Source organism: Schistocerca cancellata, chromosome 9, assembly GCF_023864275.1.
Source record: "Schistocerca cancellata isolate TAMUIC-IGC-003103 chromosome 9, iqSchCanc2.1, whole genome shotgun sequence".
Classification (NCBI taxonomy): domain Eukaryota; kingdom Metazoa; phylum Arthropoda; class Insecta; order Orthoptera; family Acrididae; genus Schistocerca; species Schistocerca cancellata.
Genome location: NC_064634.1, coordinates 2,482,099 through 2,500,655, shown reverse-complemented (window position 1 = coordinate 2,500,655; position 18,557 = coordinate 2,482,099). Strand labels below are relative to the sequence as shown.

Sequence of the window (18,557 nt, the reverse complement as noted above, 5' to 3'; positions counted from 1 at the left end):
TGTGCTTAAACTGACACACAATATTTTTAACGCAACGCAATCTGACTTTCAAAAATCCCTACAAAAGAATGGCCCTGACTAACATTAACCTATACGTTTCACAAATCACTTACCTCACAAAAATCTTGGTTACTCGAACTACTGCAATACAGCGAGCGCCACTACTGCCAGCTAAATAAAAGATTCAAACTACGGAAGGCACTAACTACTGATAGGCATAGTTAGCAAATGAAAGAATTTAATACAGAACAAAAAATGTATTTACCCTAATAGTGTTGAAAAATGATAATATACATAGCAGTTCATGACATCCAGTCTTACAAATTTTAAAACTCCGCCATTTCTCTCCCCACATCCACCACTGCTGGCGGCTCACCTCCAACTGCACAACGCTACGCGCTGTTAACATCCAGCTGCCCAACACTACAATGGCGAGTATTACAACAATGCCAACCAGCCACTGGCTGCACACAGCAGCCAGTGATTTTCATCAGAGCGCTACGTGGCGTTACCAATATAAAAAACCTAAACAGCCTACTTACATAGCCCCCACGCTCCCCACAAAAAATTTTACAAATTGTTTTGGTCAGTGGCCAAAAAAAATCTGTTTTGTTTTAATGCTCATGTGTGAAATTAATGTTTCGAAAACTATTCTCATTATTTTACATATTCACTTATGTCATAATTCCTGTAACACTGATGTATCTGTTTATTTCGATCCTTTTGTAAAGCCCATATTACTACAAATGTTATCTGTATTGTTATGTTCTTTAATTATGTATTTTGTACCTTTCTTATTGTATTCTTATGTTATAAAATTGTAATTGACACCAGTTCACCAAATTAAGTAATTTGTAAGTTACATTTCACTGCACGCATTTCTTGTGAGAAGCAGGGACTGTTAGTGTTTGCACGTGTGTTAATAATTCAGCAAGGGACCGGATAACAGCATTGCTGGTTCTAAGGACAATTCCAAAAACTTTGTGAGTGCGCAAGTGGTGGTTTATGGAGTTACTATATTGTCCGCAAGACTCTTCGATGGTGATTGTGCACCTGCACAGTCACAGCAGATGGCTCCTGGCCATCTCTACAAGGACTACAGTGGGTGTGCATCTTTGATGACCCACCGATACCATTATTTCTACAAGGACTACAGTGGGTCTACACTTTTTATGACTCAACAGTACCATTATTTCTACAAGGACTGCAGTGGGTCTGCAGCTCTGGTGGCCCACCAATACCACAATCTCTACCAGCACTACAGTGGGTCTGCTCTGTGATGACCTACCTAGCAATATTCTTCAAAACTTCGACTGACTCTCTGCTGTGGGTTTGCTCTGTTGTGGCCCATTACCTGTCTGCACGTCAAGAGTCAGCACTGTCTTTCCGTTGGAAGGACAACACTACTTCTTCAAGACTGCATGCAAATCCACTACTTCCGTGTGCATTTTCTTTTACTGCTCAGACTTTGAGAAAAACACTGTGATGAATGATCAGGACTGTCTTTATGGACTGAGAGAAAATTTTAGCTTTTGACCAACATTGTATCAATAAGTGTGTGCATTTGATTTTTTTGTTATTGTAATTGTGAAAAAATTTTAACAAATCATTATTGGCCACTGCCCAAAACAATTTGTAAAATTTTTTTGTGGGGAGCATGGGGGCTATATAAGTAGGCTGTTTAGGTTTTCTTATTGGTAACGCCACGTAGCGCTCTGTATGAAAATCACTGGCTGTGCTGTGTGCAGTCTGTGGCTAGTTTGCATTGTTGTCTGCCATTGTAGTGTTGGGCAGCTGGATGTTAACAGCGCGCAGCGTTGCGCAGTTGGAGGTGAGCCGCCAACAGTGGTGGATGTGAGGAGAGAGATGGCGGAGTTTTGAAATTTGTAAGACTGGATGTCATGAACTGCTATATACATTATGACTTTTGAACATTATTGAGGCAAAGACATTGTTTGTTCTCTATCAAAATCTTTCATTTGCTAACTATGCCTATCAGTAGTTAGTGCCTTCAGTAGTTTGAATCTTTTATTTAGCTGGCAGTAGTGGCGCTCTCTGTATTGCAGTAGTTCGAGTAACGAAGATTTTTGGTGAGGTAAGTGATTTGTGAAAGGTATAGGTTAATGTTAGTCAGGGCCATTCTTTTGCAGGGATTTTTGAAAGTCAGATTGCGTTGCGCTAAAAATATTGTGTGTCAGTTTAAGGACAGTCTTGTGTAATTGTTCTAAGGGGACGTTTCAAATATTGTAAGTGCTCTTTTTATTCTGTTTTTAAACTGAATTTATTCTGGTTTCTGCAACCAATGGTTGATTCTACACCGAAGCTCCAAAGAAACTGGTATAAGCATGCGCATTCAAATACAGAGATATGTAAACAGTCAGAATACGGCGCTGCGGTCGGCAACACCTAAATAAGACAGCAAGTGTCTGGCGCATTTGTTAGATCGGTTACTGCTGCTACAGTGGCAGGTTATCAACATTTAAGTGAGTTTGAACGTGGTGCTACAGTCGGAGCGCGAGCGATGGGACACAGCGGCTCCGAGGTAGCGATGAAGTGGGGATTTTCCCGTACGACCATTTCACGAGTGTATCGTGAATATCAGGAATCCGGTAAAACATGAAATCTCCGACATCGCTGTGGCTGGAAAACATCCTGCAAGAACGGGACTATCGACGACTGAAGAGAATCGTTCAGCGTGACAGCAGTGCAAACCTTCTTCAAATTGCTAAAGATTTCTGTGCTGGGCCCTCAACAAGAGTCAGCGTGCAAACCATTCAACGGAACATCATCGATATGGGCTTTCGAAGACGAAGGCCCACTCGTGTACCATTGATGACTGCACGACACAAAGCTTCACGCCTCACCTGGCGCTGTCAACACCGACATTGGACTGTTGATGACTGGAAACATGTTGCCTGCTCGGACGAGTCTTGTTTCAAATTCTATCGAGCGGATGGACGTGTACGGGTATGGAGACGACCTCTTGAATCCATGGGCCCTGCACGTCACAGGGGACTGTTCAGGCTGAGAGAGACTACAATGGTGTGGGGCGTGTACAGTTGGAGTGATATGGGAAGCCTGATACGTCTAGATACGACTCTGACAGATGTCACGTATGTAAGCATCTTGTCTGATCACCTGCATCGGGTCCATTGTGAATTCTGACACCTCACACGTCCAGAATTGCTACAGAGTGGCTCCAGGAACACTCTTCTGCGTTGAAATACTTCCGCTGGCCACCAAACTCCCCAGACAGGAAAATTATTGAAAACATCTGAGATGCCTTGCAACGTGCTGTTCGGAAGAGATCTCTACCCCCCCACCCCACCCCCACCCCACCCCCACCCCACACCCGTACACTTACGGATTTATGGACAGCCCTGCTGGATTCATCGTGTCAGTTCCCTTCCACACTACTTCAGACATTAGTTGAGTCCATGCCAAGTCGTGTCACGGTGCTTCTGCGTGCTCGCGTGGGCACTACACGATATTTGGCGGGTCTACCAGTTTCTTTGCCTCTTAAATGTAATTAATTTTTTCTAGTACACATGCAGTTGCTTGGTGATGGCTACACAGCCGAAACGATGTTGTACACAAATTTAAAAAAAGAATGTTAAACAAGTGATGCAGGAAACATTTCTCTCAAAATAAGTTCTTCAGGTTAGCAAATGACAAACAGCGATACACAAAATGGAAAACAAACGTAATCGCCACAGTTCTGCTGTCAGCAGATAGTGTTTATACAATGTGTGTTTTGTGTAAAGTGGTTGGTGTCGAGAATTATGAACTTTTTTTAGAAGAATGTATAAAAAAGCAGTATATTGCCCACTACGGATAAACCTAATTAGGTTGTACTCGTTTTAATAGACTGTGCTTGTATTTGGAAGGATGCAGCCTGCCTCCTTTTAGATTTTTCCATGTTTTTTTTCTAAATTACTTCTCGCAAATGCCTGGGGGCTTCCTACTATAGGGACACAACCGACAGCCTTGCCCGCCAGTGAAAAACTAGGCCTGTAAGTATGTGAATCCTGCATACAGGAAGAAGTCTGTTTTTTTGTTCTCAGTTTGCAATACCACGGCATGTCCGCTATCCTTGCAAAAGCGATCCACCAGTGAATAAAACTACTACCACTACTGCTGCTACTGTTACTACTACAACTGCCTCTACTACCACGATCGCAAGATGCAGGAGAATCAGATGAAAGGAAAGTAAACGAGAGAAAACGATAATAACAGGACATCTAGCAGAGACTGATTAATTTGTCCTGTCTACTACAATGGAACTAGTCTTAAAATATTTATACGCTTTTTCAGACCCTTCGACACGTTATAGATGAATTATTTGAATTCAGGAATTGCGGAATATATGTTAAACACGACGCGTGTTGTTAATGATATGCACAAAGCTCTGACGTTAGTATATGCTCCGTCATATTGATATTACGGACAGAATTAGTTAGCTACGTTTCCCTGATACAGTCAAAACAAACGGAATTATTACACATGTTGTGTGTTCAAATGTGTGTAAAATTTTATGGGACTTGACTGCTAAGATCATCAGTCCCTAAGCTTACACACTACTTAACCTAAATTATCCTGAGGACAAACACACACACCCATGCCCGAGGGACGACTCGGACCTCTGCGGGGACCAGCCGCACAGTCCATGACTGCAGCGCCACAGACCGCTCGGCTAATCCCGCGCGGCTACACATCTTGTCTCCCTTGTTATTTAGGATTTTTTTTTTTTTTTTTTTTTTTTGCAACTGCAGATCTACAAGCTGTGTACGTTAATTACCTTCATTTGCAGCTGTAGCGAAGGTCTCATTTAACACCAAACGCGTTTCGCTTTATTCTGAAGCATCTTCTGTGGTCACTGTAACAATATGGTTTTTTGTTATAATTTTGTTCGCTAGGATTATGGATGGACAGTTCGCATGCTTTACTTAATACTGTAAATAGTTTCAGTTCCTATCATCACGGTTTTCTGTCGTTTACTTCATTCTTCCTGTACTTTCACGTGTACGTTCAAAACGGTTCAAATGGCTCTGATCACTATGGGACTTAACATCTGAGTTCGTCAGTCTCCTAGAACTTAGAACTACTTAAACCTAACTAACCTAAGGACATCACACACATCCATGCCCGAGGCAGGATTCGAACCTGCGACCGGAACGGTCGCGCGGTTCCAGACTGTAGCGCCTAGAACCGCTCGGCCACTCTGGCCGGCTCACGTTTCTGTGTTCCATAGAGGCCTTCACCTGAAGTACCAAAATATCCACCTCAAGCTTCCTCACACGATTCTATTTAAAACTGCTAGTAGTAGTTAGTAAAACACGTGAACTGTTCATGATCCTAGCGAAAAAAATTGTCATAGGAAGAAAACCGTGTCGTTACAATGACCACTGAAGATGCTTTAGAATAAAGGGAAACGCGTTTCGTCTTAATAAGACTTTCATTACAGCTGCAAACGACTGCAACTTATTAATTTATTAATTCCTCCCATTGTCTATCGCCTGCCTCAGACATTCCTACTGCGAGCGAAACTCCTTCCACCTGCTGGTCTACTACTTCAGCTGATGGCCTCGTTGGGTTGCTGACCGACTCCACTGCGTCACCTGCCGGCCGAACTGCTTCAGAGAACTTGCACTCTGCCGTGGCTACTTGCAAACGCTCCGTAGCGCCGTCACTGCGCTATCGCCTGTCAAGTTGCGACTGCTCGCTTTAGCACCGCGCTACGGTACTTCTGCACTGCGCTCACGATGTTGAAAACCTTTCTGGCGTCTCGGCCATTTACTGTGTTTCTTTACCGCGTCCGTCCAACCCTTAACATTAGCGGACTCTCTACTTTTCCAAACAATCCAGCGTCTATTAAAATTACCTCTTCCCCTTCGCATCATATCGCTTTGATAACGTTCGTTATCTCTCTTGTCATCATCGTGCAATCTTTGGTTCCTATTCCCGTTATTTCTAATCTGGCGGTAATTATTGTTCTCGCGTCAATGGTCTTCATCACTGACCTTTTCCAGAAACGCTGAGAACGATTTTTGGTTGCTACCCACATATCTCTTAGAATCTTCTGGCAGCTTCTGCCAGAGTTCCCAAATACACTCCTGGAAATGGAAAAAAGAACACATTGACACCGGTGTGTCAGACCCACCATACTTGCTCCGGACACTGCGAGAGGGCTGTACAAGCAATGATCACACGCACGGCACAGCGGACACACCAGGAACCGCGGTGTTGGCCGTCGAATGGCGCTAGCTGCGCAGCATTTGTGCACCGCCGCCGTCAGTGTCAGCCAGTTTGCCGTGGCATACGGAGCTCCATCGCAGTCTTTAACACTGGTAGCATGCCGCGACAGCGTGGACGTGAACCGTATGTGCAGTTGACGGACTTTGAGCGAGGGCGTATAGTGGGCACGCGGGAGGCCGGGTGGAAGTACCGCCGAATTGCTCAACACGTGGGGCGTGAGGTCTCCACAGTACATCGATGTTGTCGCCAGTGGTCGGCGGAAGGTGCACGTGCCCGTCGACCTGGGGCCGGGATCGCAGCGACGCACGGATGCGCGCCAAGACCGTAGGATCCTACGCAGTGCCGTAGGGGACCGCACCGCCACTTCCCAGCAAATTAGGGACACTGTTGCTCCTGGGGTATCGGCGAGGACCATTCGCAACCGTCTCCATGAAGCTGGGCTACGGTCCCGCACACCGTTAGGCCGTCTTCCGCTCACGCCCCAACATCGTGCTGCCCGCCTCCAGTGGTGTCGCGACAGGCGTGAATGGAGGGACGAATGGAGACGTGTCGTCTTCAGCTATGAGAGTCGATTCTGCCTTGATGCCAATGATGGTCGTATGCGTGTTTGGCGCCGTGCGGGTGAGTGCCACAATCAGGACTGCATACGACCGAGGCACATAGGGCCAACACCCGGCATCATGGTGTGGGGAGCGATCTCCTACACTGGCCGTACACCACTGGTGGTCGTCGAGGGGACACTGAATAGTGCACGGTACAACCAAACCGTCATCGAACCCATCGTTCTACCATTCCTAGACCGGCAAAGGAACTTGCTGTTCCAACAGGACAATGCGGTCTGCACGCGGTCTGCACGTCCAGCACGAACGCTGGTCCAACTGAGGCGCCAGGTGGAAATGGCATGACAAGCCGTTCCACAGGACTACATCCAGCATCTCTACGATCGTCTCCATGGGAGAATAGCAGCCTGCATTGCTGTACTAGTGCCGACATTGTGCATGCTCTGTTGCCTGTGTCTATGTGCCTGTGGTTCTGTCAGTGTGATCACGTGATGTATCTGACCCCAGCAATGTGTCAATAAAGTTTCCCCTTCCTGGGACAATGAATTCACGGTGTTCTTATTTCAATTTCCAGGAGTGTAATTTCGGAATCTGATCTACGATTCCTTAAATGAGCTGACTTCCTATGCCAGGACTCACACAATCCTTTCATGGTCATTCGGTAGTTCCTTTCGAACATGTTGACCATTACAACCTCACGCCATAGGCTATTTTGTATGTTTTCGGACGAGTATTCGTCCGAAAATTAATGCCTAAACGTGCTGAAGGACATTTCATCAGTACTCAGGTTTATGCCCCATCTTTTAGCATCTCCTGCTAATCCACTAATTACGATGTTGATCTTTTCCTGATCGGTGCTATTTTCGGAAAAAAGCATCTCACAATTTTTTATGAAACCACAGGGGATAATCCGCTGTGTTTTTTGTAAGGGTCAAATTTTTCTTCGCCCTCCAATACTTTGTTATGATTTACTCCCTTTACTACGTTAGAAATGTTGTTCTTAATTTGATTTTCCGCAGCTCGTGGTCGTGCGGAAGCGTTCTCGCTTCCCGCGCCCGGGTTCCAGGGTTCGATTCCCGGCGGGGTCAGGGATTTTCTCTGCCTCGTGATGACTGGGTGTTGTGTACTGTCTTTAGGTTAGTTAGGTTTATGGTGTTCTAAGTTGTAGGGGACTTATGTCCATAGATGTTAAGTCCCATAGTGCTCAGAGCCATTTGAACCATTTTTCTTAATTTGATTTTCACGGTTGCTAACCTTCTCCGTGTTATTACAGCATTTTGTCTGGCAAAGTTCAACCCGTTTCTTTAGCCCTTTTGCAGTTTCTTGAACGATATATCTCACTGTTCCTTATTCGTCTCAATGATGGTTTCCTTCGCTTGTGAAACCTCCTCTTTCATATCATCTTTAACCATAGGTTCGACCTGCTCTTGTACTTTATCTACTTCTGTTTCAAACCTAGCATTGATTTCAACGATTTCAGTTTGAATGTTACTAACATCTTCCTTCAGATCCTTAATGTCACTTTTCATATTTATTAATTCCTCAGTAAGAAATCCTGTTTTATTGTTTACCTCTTCTATCTGTTCATTTTGTTTTTTAAGCTGTGTATCTATTTTTTGTGTGTTCTTTAAATTGTTGTTTTGTTTGTTCTTTAAGCTGTTCATTCTGAGATTTAATTTGCTAAGTTTGCCTTTGAAGCTGTTGTTCTGTTTGAATTTTAAGCTGTTCACTTTGTCATTTGATTTATTCACTTTGGGATTTGATTTGTTCACTCAAAGTTTTGGTCTGTGTCTGTATATGCATATTAATGCTGTTCAACAAAGCATACCAATCTACTTGTGATTGTGCTTTTTGTTCTGTGTCATTTCCCTGATCCCTGTCTTCCTCTTCAGAATCTAACTTTTCTTTCTTTATCTAGGATGCACATAAAAACATAAAAGTCTCATCTTGCAGATCTACCTGCTGTCCTTGTTTCTCTACCAGTGAGAGAGACTCATTTATGTTTCGTTCACTATCACTGTGTACAGAGTCTGATTCACTATCATCCTCCTGCTTCACTTTCCTGTATTGCATTGCCCTATCTTTATCCATTTTTAACAACTTCTTAAACCACATGTATTGTTCCTAATGACTGTAACAGATCCGTGCCACTTAACTTTCTGTACCTCCCTCAAAAATCCTGGCACGCGGCGCCAAATGTAATATTCCTCCTTTTGACTAGTGTGAGTTATTTACTATCCTGATATGTAAAACCAGATGTAATACTTGCGTGTATTTTGTATTCTCTGAATTGGTTTACAAAACATACTGTCATGCAAGGGCAACTATAATATTCTTATACTATAATGTTAATAACAAGCAAAGTAACAAACAGAAATACAGTTGGCTTTGCGTGACAGTATGTTTGTTCATGTTGTTGTTGTTGTTGTGGTCTTCAGTCCTGAGACTGGTTTGATGCAGCTCTCCATGCTACTCTATCCTGTGCAAGCTTCTTCATCTCCCAGTACCTACTGCGACCTACATCCTTCTGAATCTGCTTAGTGTATTCATCTCTTGGTCTCCCTCTACGATTTTTACCCTCCACGCTGCCCTCCAATACTAAATTGGTGATCCCTCGATGTCTCAGAACATGTCCTACCAACCGATCCCTTCTTCTAGTCAAGTTGTGCCACAAGCTCCTCTTCTCCCCAATTCTATTCAATACCTCCTCATTAGTCATGTGACCTACTCATCTAATCTTCAGCATTCTTCTGTAGCACCACATTTCGAAAGCTTCTATTCTGTTCTTGTCTAAACTATTTATTGTCCACGTTTCACTTCCATACATGGCTACACTACATACAAATACTTTCGGAAACGACTTCCTGACATTTAAATCTATACTCGATGTTAACAAATTTTTCTTCTTCAGAAATGCTTTCCTTCCCATTGCCAGTCTACATTTTATATCCTCTCTACTTCGACCATCACCAGTTATTTTGCTCCCCAAATAGCAAAACTCCTTTACTACTTTAAGTGTCTCATTTCCTAATCTAATTCCCTCAGCATCACCCGACTTAACTCGATTACATTCCATTATCCTCGTTTTCCTTTTGTTGATGATCATCTTATACCCTCTTTTCAAGAGACTGTCCATTCCGTTCACCTGCTCTTCCAAGTCCTTTGCTGTTTCTGGCAGAATTACAATGTCATCGGCGAACCTCAAGGTTTTTATTTCTTCTCCATGGATTTTAATACCTACTCCGAACTTTTCTTTTGTTTCCTTTACTGCTTGCTCAATATACAGATTGAATAACATCGGGGATAGGCTACAACCCTGTCTCACTCCCTTCCCAACGACTGCTCGCCTTTCATACCCCTCGACTCTTATAACTACCATCTGGTTTCTGTACAAATTGTAAATAGCCTTTTGCTCCCTCTATTTTACCCCTGCCACCCTCAGAATTTGAAAGAGAGTATTCCAATCAACGTTGTCAAAAGCTTTCTCTAAGTCTACAAATGCTAGAAACGTAGGTTTGTCTTTCCTTAATCTTTCTTCTAAGATAAGTCGTAACGTCAGTATTGCCTCACGTGTTCCAACATTTCTACGGAATCCAAATTGACCTTCCCCGAGGTTGGCTTCTATCAGTTTTTCCATTCGTCTGTAAAGAATTCGCGTTAGTATTTTGCAGCTGTGACTTATTAAACTGATAGTTCGGTAATTTTCACATCTGTCAACACCTGCTTTCTTTGGGATTGGAATTATTATATTCTTCTTGAAGTCTGAGGGTATGTCACCTGTCTCGTACATCTTGCTCACCACATGGTAGAGTTTCGTCAGGACTGACTCTCCCAAGGCTGTCAGTAATTCTAATGGAATGATGTCTACTCCCGGGGCCTTGTTTCGACTCAGGTCTTTCAGTGCTCTGTCAAACCCTTCACGCAGTATCATATCTCCGATTTCATCTTCATCTACATCCTCTTCCATTTCCATAATATTGTCCTCAAGTACATCGCCCTTGTATAGACCCTCTATATACTCTTTCCACCTTTCTGCTTTCCCTTCTTTGCTTAGAACTGAGTTTCCATCAAAGCTCTTGATATTCATACAAGTGGTTCTCCTTTCTCCAAAGGTCTCTTTAATTTTCCTGTAGGCAGTATCTATCTTACCCCTAGTGAGATAAGCCTCTACATCCTTACAGTTGTAGTTGTCCTCTAGCCATCGCTGCTTAGCCATTTTGCACTTCCTGTCGATCTCATTTTTGAGACGTTTGTATTCCTTTTTGCCTGCTTCGTTTACTGCATTGTTATATTTTCTCCTTTCATCAATTAAATTCAATATTTCTTCTGTTACCCAAGGATTTCTACTAGCCCTCGTCTTTTTACCTTCTTGATCCTCTGCTGCCTTCACTACTTCATCCCTCAGAGCTACCCATTCTTCTTCTACTGTATTTCTTTCTCCCATTCGTGCCATATGCTCCCTTACGCTCTCCCTGAAACTCTGTACAACCTCTGGTTTAATCAGTTTATCCAGGTCCCATCACCTTAAATTCCCATCTTCTCGCAGTTTCTTCAGTTTTAATCTACAGGTCATAACCAATAGATTGTGGTCAGAGTCCACATCTGCCCCTGGAAATGTCTTACAATTTAAAACCTGGTTCCTAAATGTCTGTCTTACCATAATATAATCTATCTGAAACCTTTTAGTATCTCCAGGGTTCTTCCATGTGTACAACCTTCTATTTGTTATAATTATTAAATGTAAAAAGGTGCTATAATGTAATTATGTATGTAATAGTTACTGGCACTCACTTAGGGCTGTATGAGATATGTGTAGTATGAAAGATGGAGTAGTTCCGTCAGGAACGGAAAGCTGTGTAAGCGTAGTAGAAGGTGGGAGCGGAAACGTTTGGCGCGCTTTTGGCGGGCGCGAACGAAGTCAGTCGGTGGCCAGAGATCTGAGAGGCAGCGCGTACGGCGCCAGCATAGCGCCGAGTGCGCCGTACTGTTGCATTCTGCCTCGGTTGGAAACTGCAGTTTTTCAAGGCCTGGTATGGGGAGAAAAACGGGCTATTGATTATAAGATGTATCATCGCTATGGAGAGGAAATAAGTCCGACATGGATAGCTGCTCTTGGCCGTGCAGTTGTTGCCACCGACGCCACCGTCGCCGATCACAGCTTACAGGGTATAACATTTTAGCTATGTACTATAGTGTGTGTCAGGAAGTTGAAATGTGCTTTAAGAATAATAACCATCATCCAAATTAACAACAGTGTCCACCTGGTAATTTATCCCGCTCATAAACCAAGCAGGATCCTAACCTTCTACATGAAAATTCCGAGTGACCTGTATTCAGCCAAGACTGTGAAATCTGTAATATATTGCTGGCAAATCAGTGATTAATCAGTGAAATAACTAATGGAAAGAATAACCGAGAATTTCATAATTTACATTGCTATTATTTTCTGTGTTAAAATGATTACGTAAGGTTATGCCAGATTCAGAGACCACATTAGATAAACTGTTTGCTGCTTTCACATCACGTATTAATGAAAGGAAATACCAAGTTGATGATTAATGGTGATAAATAGTAACGTTAAACAGTTTATAGTGAATCAATCAAATGTTGAGTACCAAATTTACTTTTTTCTTTCATGAAATCAGTCTGTTTGCTTAAGCAATTCGGTACTGTAGTTTTGTTTCGAGCGGCTAAACATTTCTTGTATTGCTGAACCATCTTTTATCTAAGTCTAAAGTGAAGCCTGTCAGGTAAGTAGGGAGTTGCGATCTTTTATGCTGTCCTACTCAGCTTCGTTATGTGTGCCTAATTAGACTGGAGAGTAATAGTGTACCACGAACCACATATATTGTTATCGATGCAGAATAGCAGTCTAACTACTGTTATTTGCCATACCTCTGAACTAATGACTTATTTGAAGAAACGAATTAAAGTCTGATGCTTATTCCTTAGGTTAACACACACGGTTATTATACTCGTTTTTGTGGTTTTGCCGTCCGGATAGGTAACTGTATTTCTGTTTGTTACATTGCTTATTATTAACAGTATAGTATAAGAATATTACAGTTGCCCTTGCATGACAGTATGTTTTGTAAACCAATTCAGAGAATAGAAAATACACGCAGGTATTACATCTGGTTCTACATATCAGGACAGTAAATAACACACACAACATCAGGAGGAATATTGCGAACTGGTATTATCATTTTTCCTTTTAACATAACTTGCGTAATTCAGATTCAATCAAACAGTCCACAGACTATTCTGTCTGTGTGAAGAAGGAGCGCCGGAGGGACGATAGGTTTAAAATTGCTTGAAGTTTAACTCAGTAATTTGTTTTGTTATAGCGACAGAAGTTTGTGTGTGTAAAACATCCACTGAAAGGAAAGAGCCACGAACTGCGTCACTGTGTTACAAAATAAAATACAACACTTACCTGCAGTGTAGTACACCTGCAGTGTAGCAAAGGTTTGACAACAGTATTTAATCTGAGTCAATATGGCCAGAATAGAAGTAGATAAAAATGTAGCTACATAAAATCAAAATTCTGTGCTCCTTTTTTAGTTGTGTCGAAGACTTTACAGTTCACGTTTGATTATAATATGACCAGCCAGTAATGGGACTATCAAGATTTTCGATAACCCCAGTACCTATTCAGAGAATGTTATCTTTTACGAGCTGGTATGTGAACACATTTGGCTCTGTATGTGAACGACTGTACCTTGAATAGGGTGTCTAAGGGAGCCGTCACAGTATTCAATGTTAAAGACTCAAACACAAGGATTCTATCTTTTCCGGCAACTTTATCCTCACAGCTCCCTCAGTTTACCTTCCCTTTGAATGTGGCAACCAGCGTTTCTCGACATCTAACACACAACCTGTTTGAAATGAAGGCCTCATTGCCACAATCTCGACTTCCTTGGCGACAGCTTTACGCACACTGAACGCACACTGCTGGTACGAGAGAATCCAGCTATGCCACACTGAAGTGCGCGTCATTTACGACGTCGGCCAAGTTTAGGTTCGTTCTGCGCATCTGACGTCACAAATCACAGTCAGCCAATGAACAGAGAGCGATGTTGCCAGACCTCGACTGCACTGCAGAGCATGGACGAGTGTCTTCAGTTTCAGAAACGTTCAGTCATAAATAAAGTAATTGAACAAAAGCAATGTCTTGATAGCATTCTTTATACCAAATGCTTCATATTCTATTAATTAATTAAACCAAACAAGCAATAAGCCTCCTAATTCAGGCGATAGCAAAGAAATTCATTCTCACTAACCGCTTTTTCGCAATAAAGAACAGCGGTAATTGTTTATTTCCTATTGTACTTCGACGAAACGGGAGTAATTCATAGTCATACCAACAGTGTTTGTCGGTATTTAGAGTGACTCTTTAAAGTAATCCAGGATATCTCTTGAATGACGAGCTACGTTAGTGTAAAGGTTAAGGTGTTTAGCTGCTAAGCAAAAGGTTCCGAGTTCAAACCTTGTTTGATGCTTAATGTTTTCTTCATTTAAAAACAATATCGATGTGTCTGACTTCATGAATTTTATTCGTTTGAATGTAATTTTTTGAAATTTCTAGTGGCAACTAAAATCGACCATACGGAAAGTATACGCTGTGGATATTTACTTCTGCAAACTCTTCAAAATTTCGTGCAATGGTTTACTACATTTAATGCTGCACAATAACTGCGTTGAACATCGAAACAAAAATAAGTCATTTATGGGGGGAAGGTATCAGTTAAGAAGATGTGTAAAATCAAATTTTTGGGCCAAATAGTTTTTGTGAAATCGAATGATAAGTCTGTCAAAGCAGTCGGAACACCATGTGTCTGCACAGGCGAGCAGTGCAGTAATGACAAAATCGCGCACAGCGTGGAATGCGGAGAGCACGTCTCTGTTGCAGCGAAAGGGGTAATGCGGCCGTGGTGGCTTTACTTCATAAACTGCGCCCCCCCCCCCCCCCCCCGAAACGTAAGTTTGCGAACTACAGGGTGAGTCACCTAACGTTACCGCTGGATATATTTCGTAAAGCACATCAAATACTGACGAACCGATTCCACAGACCGAACGTGAGGAGAGGGGCTAGTGTAATTGTTTAGTACAAACCATAAAAAAATGCACGGAAGTATGTTTTTTAACACAAACCTACGTTTTTTTAAATGGAACCCCGTTAGTTTTGTTAGCACATCTGAACATATAAAGAAATACGTAATCAGTGCCGTTTGTTGCATTGTAAAATGTTAATTACATCCGGATATATTGTAACCTAAAGTTGACGCTTGAAACCTCCGACGTTCAGTTGCGTGTTGTAACAAACACGGGCCACGGTCGGCGAGCAGCATCTGCAGTGACATGTTTACGATGACGACCGTGTTTACGAGTGTGGCTGTAATGCACTGTTGTGGCTTGGTCTACCTGTCGTAGTGTCCGCATGTAGCGCTTGCTGCTATTGTTATTCTGCATTCGTCTCCGCACGCAGACCAACTGTAGTACACCGTGTTACCAGACGTCTGTGATAGTGTAGTGTTGTAGGAACTGTGACCATGGTGTATTCGAACTCTGAAAAGGTGGAGATGATACTCATCTATGGCGAGTGTCGACGAAATGCAGCTGAAGCCTGCAGGGTGTATGCAGAACGGTACCCGGACAGACAGCATCCAACGTGCCGCACATTGCAAAACATCTACCGCCAACTGTACGCAAACGGGTCCGTAACAGGCCCGTCACAGGAGGAGCGAGTGCAGTTGGTGTGTTAGCTGCTGTTGCCATGAACCCACACATGAGTACACGGGACATTGCGAGAGCCGGTGGACTGAGTCAAAGTAGTGTCATGCGCATACTGCATCGTCACCGCTTTCACCCGTTTCATGTGTCGCTACATCAGCAATTACATGGTGATGACTTTAATCATCGAGTGCAAGTCTGTCAATGGGCATTAACAGAGAATATGTTGCAGTTCTACCTGTTTACCGATGAATCGGGTTTCACAAACCACAGGGCAGTGAATCGACGGAACATGCATTACTGGTCCGTGGACAATCCTCGCAGGCTCAGATAGGTAGAGCGACAGCGACCGTGGACTGTAAATGTATGGTGCGGAACCATTGGCGACCACCTCATTGGTCCTCACTTCATTGCAGGGGCCCAAACAGCTGCAACATAGATCGCGTTTCTACAGAATGATCTGCCAACGTTGCTCGAAGATGTCCCACTAGAAACGCGTCGACGTATGTGGTATCAGCATGATGGTGCACCTGCACATTCCGCAATTAACACTAGGCTGGACCTTGACAGGATGTTCGACGGGCGTTTCATAGGACGTGGAGGTTCAAATGGTTCAAATGGCTCTGAGCACTATGGGACTTAATTGCTGTGGTCATCAGTCCCCTAGAACTTAGAACTACTTAAACCTAACTAACCTAAGGACATCACACACATCCATGCCCGAGGCAGGATTCGAACCTGCGACCGTAGCGGTCGCGCGGTTCCAGACTGTAGCGCCTTTAACCGCTCGGCCACTCCGGCCGGCGGACGTGGAGGACGCATAAATTGGCCAGCCCGTTCTCCTGATCTTACACCTCTGGACTTCTTTCTGTGGGGTACGTTAAAGGAGAATGTGTACCGTGATGTGCCTACAACCCTAGAGGATATGAAACAACGTATTGTGGCAGCCTGCGGCGACATTACACCAGATGTACTGCGGCGTGTACGACATTCATTGCGCCAGAGATTGCAACTGTGTGCAGCAAATGATGGCCACCACATTGAACATCTATTGGCCTGACATGTCGGGACACACTCTATTCCACTCCGTAATTGAAAACGGAAACCACGTGTGTACGTGTAACTCACCCCTCATGGCAATGTACATGTGCGTCAGTGAAAAAGACCAATAAAAAGGTGTTAGCATGTGGACGTAATGTGCTGTTCCAGTCTCTTCTCTACCTAAGGTCCATCACCGTTCCCTTTGGATCCCTACGTAATTCGGTGCTCTCCGATACACACGATCGAACAGCGGAGGAGTGGTACTCAAGCGTGAACTTTAGGTTACAATATCTCCGCATGTGATTAACATTTTACAATGCAACAAACGGCACTGATTACGTATTTGTTTATATGTTCAGATGTGCTAACAAAACTAACGGGGTTCCATTTAAAAAAAACGTAGGTTTGTGTTAAAAAACATACTTCCGTGCATTTTTTTTATGGTTTGTATTAACCAATTACACTAGCCCCTCTCCGCACGTTCGGTCTGTGGAATCGATTCGTCAGTATTTGATGTGGTTTACGAAATATATCCGGCGGTAATGTTAAGTGACTCGCCCTGTATACTATACTATGGCGCTGCTTCTCTTGGCGCGTGCAACTGGCAACGCAGCAATCTCCCGCGCCTGGGCGGGCATGCGCGAGCCGCCAAGATAAAAGAATTGAACCGTAGTCTTCTTGAGCAGTGCTGCTCACTTACTTGCATTGCGGGCCGGTGTTCCCGTGCAGCCCTGCAGACTAGGAACGCGGTTTGTAGCGCCGCGCTGCTGCCGCTGAATGAAGGCCGACTGACGTGAGCGCTTTCGCTGCTCGCTGGCTGTAATGAACTGACCTTGGCTGGACCCGTCTCCGGCGCGTCACACAGCAACACCACGCTCACGTGACCGCACGGAGAGCCAAACTGTCAAATGACGCGCGGCTGCAACAACACGCCCTGTGGCTGTCGTGTGCGCTACAATTAGCTCTCCGGCGTCTTCCTGCTCTCTCCTGTTGAAATTTTAACAGCTGATTGTCGATTTGTTTGCACGTCAAGCGTCGATAGCGTTTAAACGTTGGACTAGGTGATCGATCACTTACCTTTGTCAGCTTGCATAATGGTATGACTGCACGAATTTTTTAAACAAAACGCGTTTTCTGGCGTCTCTTCGTTTACGAGTAAAACCCATCGTGTACGGAATGGCACTTGACTTTCATTGTCTTTATGCTAAGCAGACTTTTGTTTTTTATAGCATTTGTAGACATGGAGAAAGCTTTTGACTATGTTGACTGGAATTCTCTCTTTCAAATTATGAAGATGACAGGGGTAAAATAGAGGGAGTGAAAGGCTATATACAATTTCTGCAAAAACCAGCTGGAGTCGAGGGGCATGAAAGGGAAGCATTGGTTGGGAAGAGAGTGAGACAGGGTTGTAGCCTAACCCTGATGTTATTCAACCTGTATATTGAACAAGCAGTAAAGGAAACAAAAGAAAAATTGGGAGTAGGAATTAAATTCCAGGGAAAAGAAATAAAAAGATTGAGCTTTAACAACGAAATTGTAATTCTGTCAGAGACAGCAAAGGACCTGGAAGACCAGTTGAACGGAATGGATGCGGTCTTGAAAGGATCATACAAGATGAACATCAACAAAAGCAAAACGAGGATAATGGAATGTAGTCGAATTAACTCAGGTGATGCTGGGGGAATTAGTTTAGGAAATTAGATAATTAAAGTGATAGATGAGTTTTGCTATTTGGGGAGCAAAATAACTGATGATGGTCGAAGTAGAGAGGATATAAAATGTAGACTGGCAATGGCAAGGAAAGCGTTTCTGAAGAAGAAAAATTTGTTAACATCGAGTATAGATTTAAGTGTCAGGAAGTCGTTTCTGAAAGTATGTGTACGGAGTGTGTATGGAAGTGAAACATGGACGATAAATAGTTTAGACAAGAAGGGAATAGAAGCTTTCGAAATGTGGTGCTACAGAAGA

The 18,557-nt window shown here is 43.4% G+C and overlaps 1 protein-coding gene across 1 annotated transcript in view; it reads right to left on the bottom strand.

Annotated features, from left to right (window-relative positions):
* The window catches only part of LOC126100667 (uncharacterized), a 210,734-nt gene that overhangs the window by 98,655 nt on the left and 93,522 nt on the right, over nt 1–18,557 (bottom strand). The window contains exon 7 of the mRNA XM_049911287.1: nt 17,290–17,490. Coding sequence (XP_049767244.1) covers nt 17,290–17,490 — 201 coding nt within the window. The remainder of the gene's footprint in view (nt 1–17,289; nt 17,491–18,557) is intronic.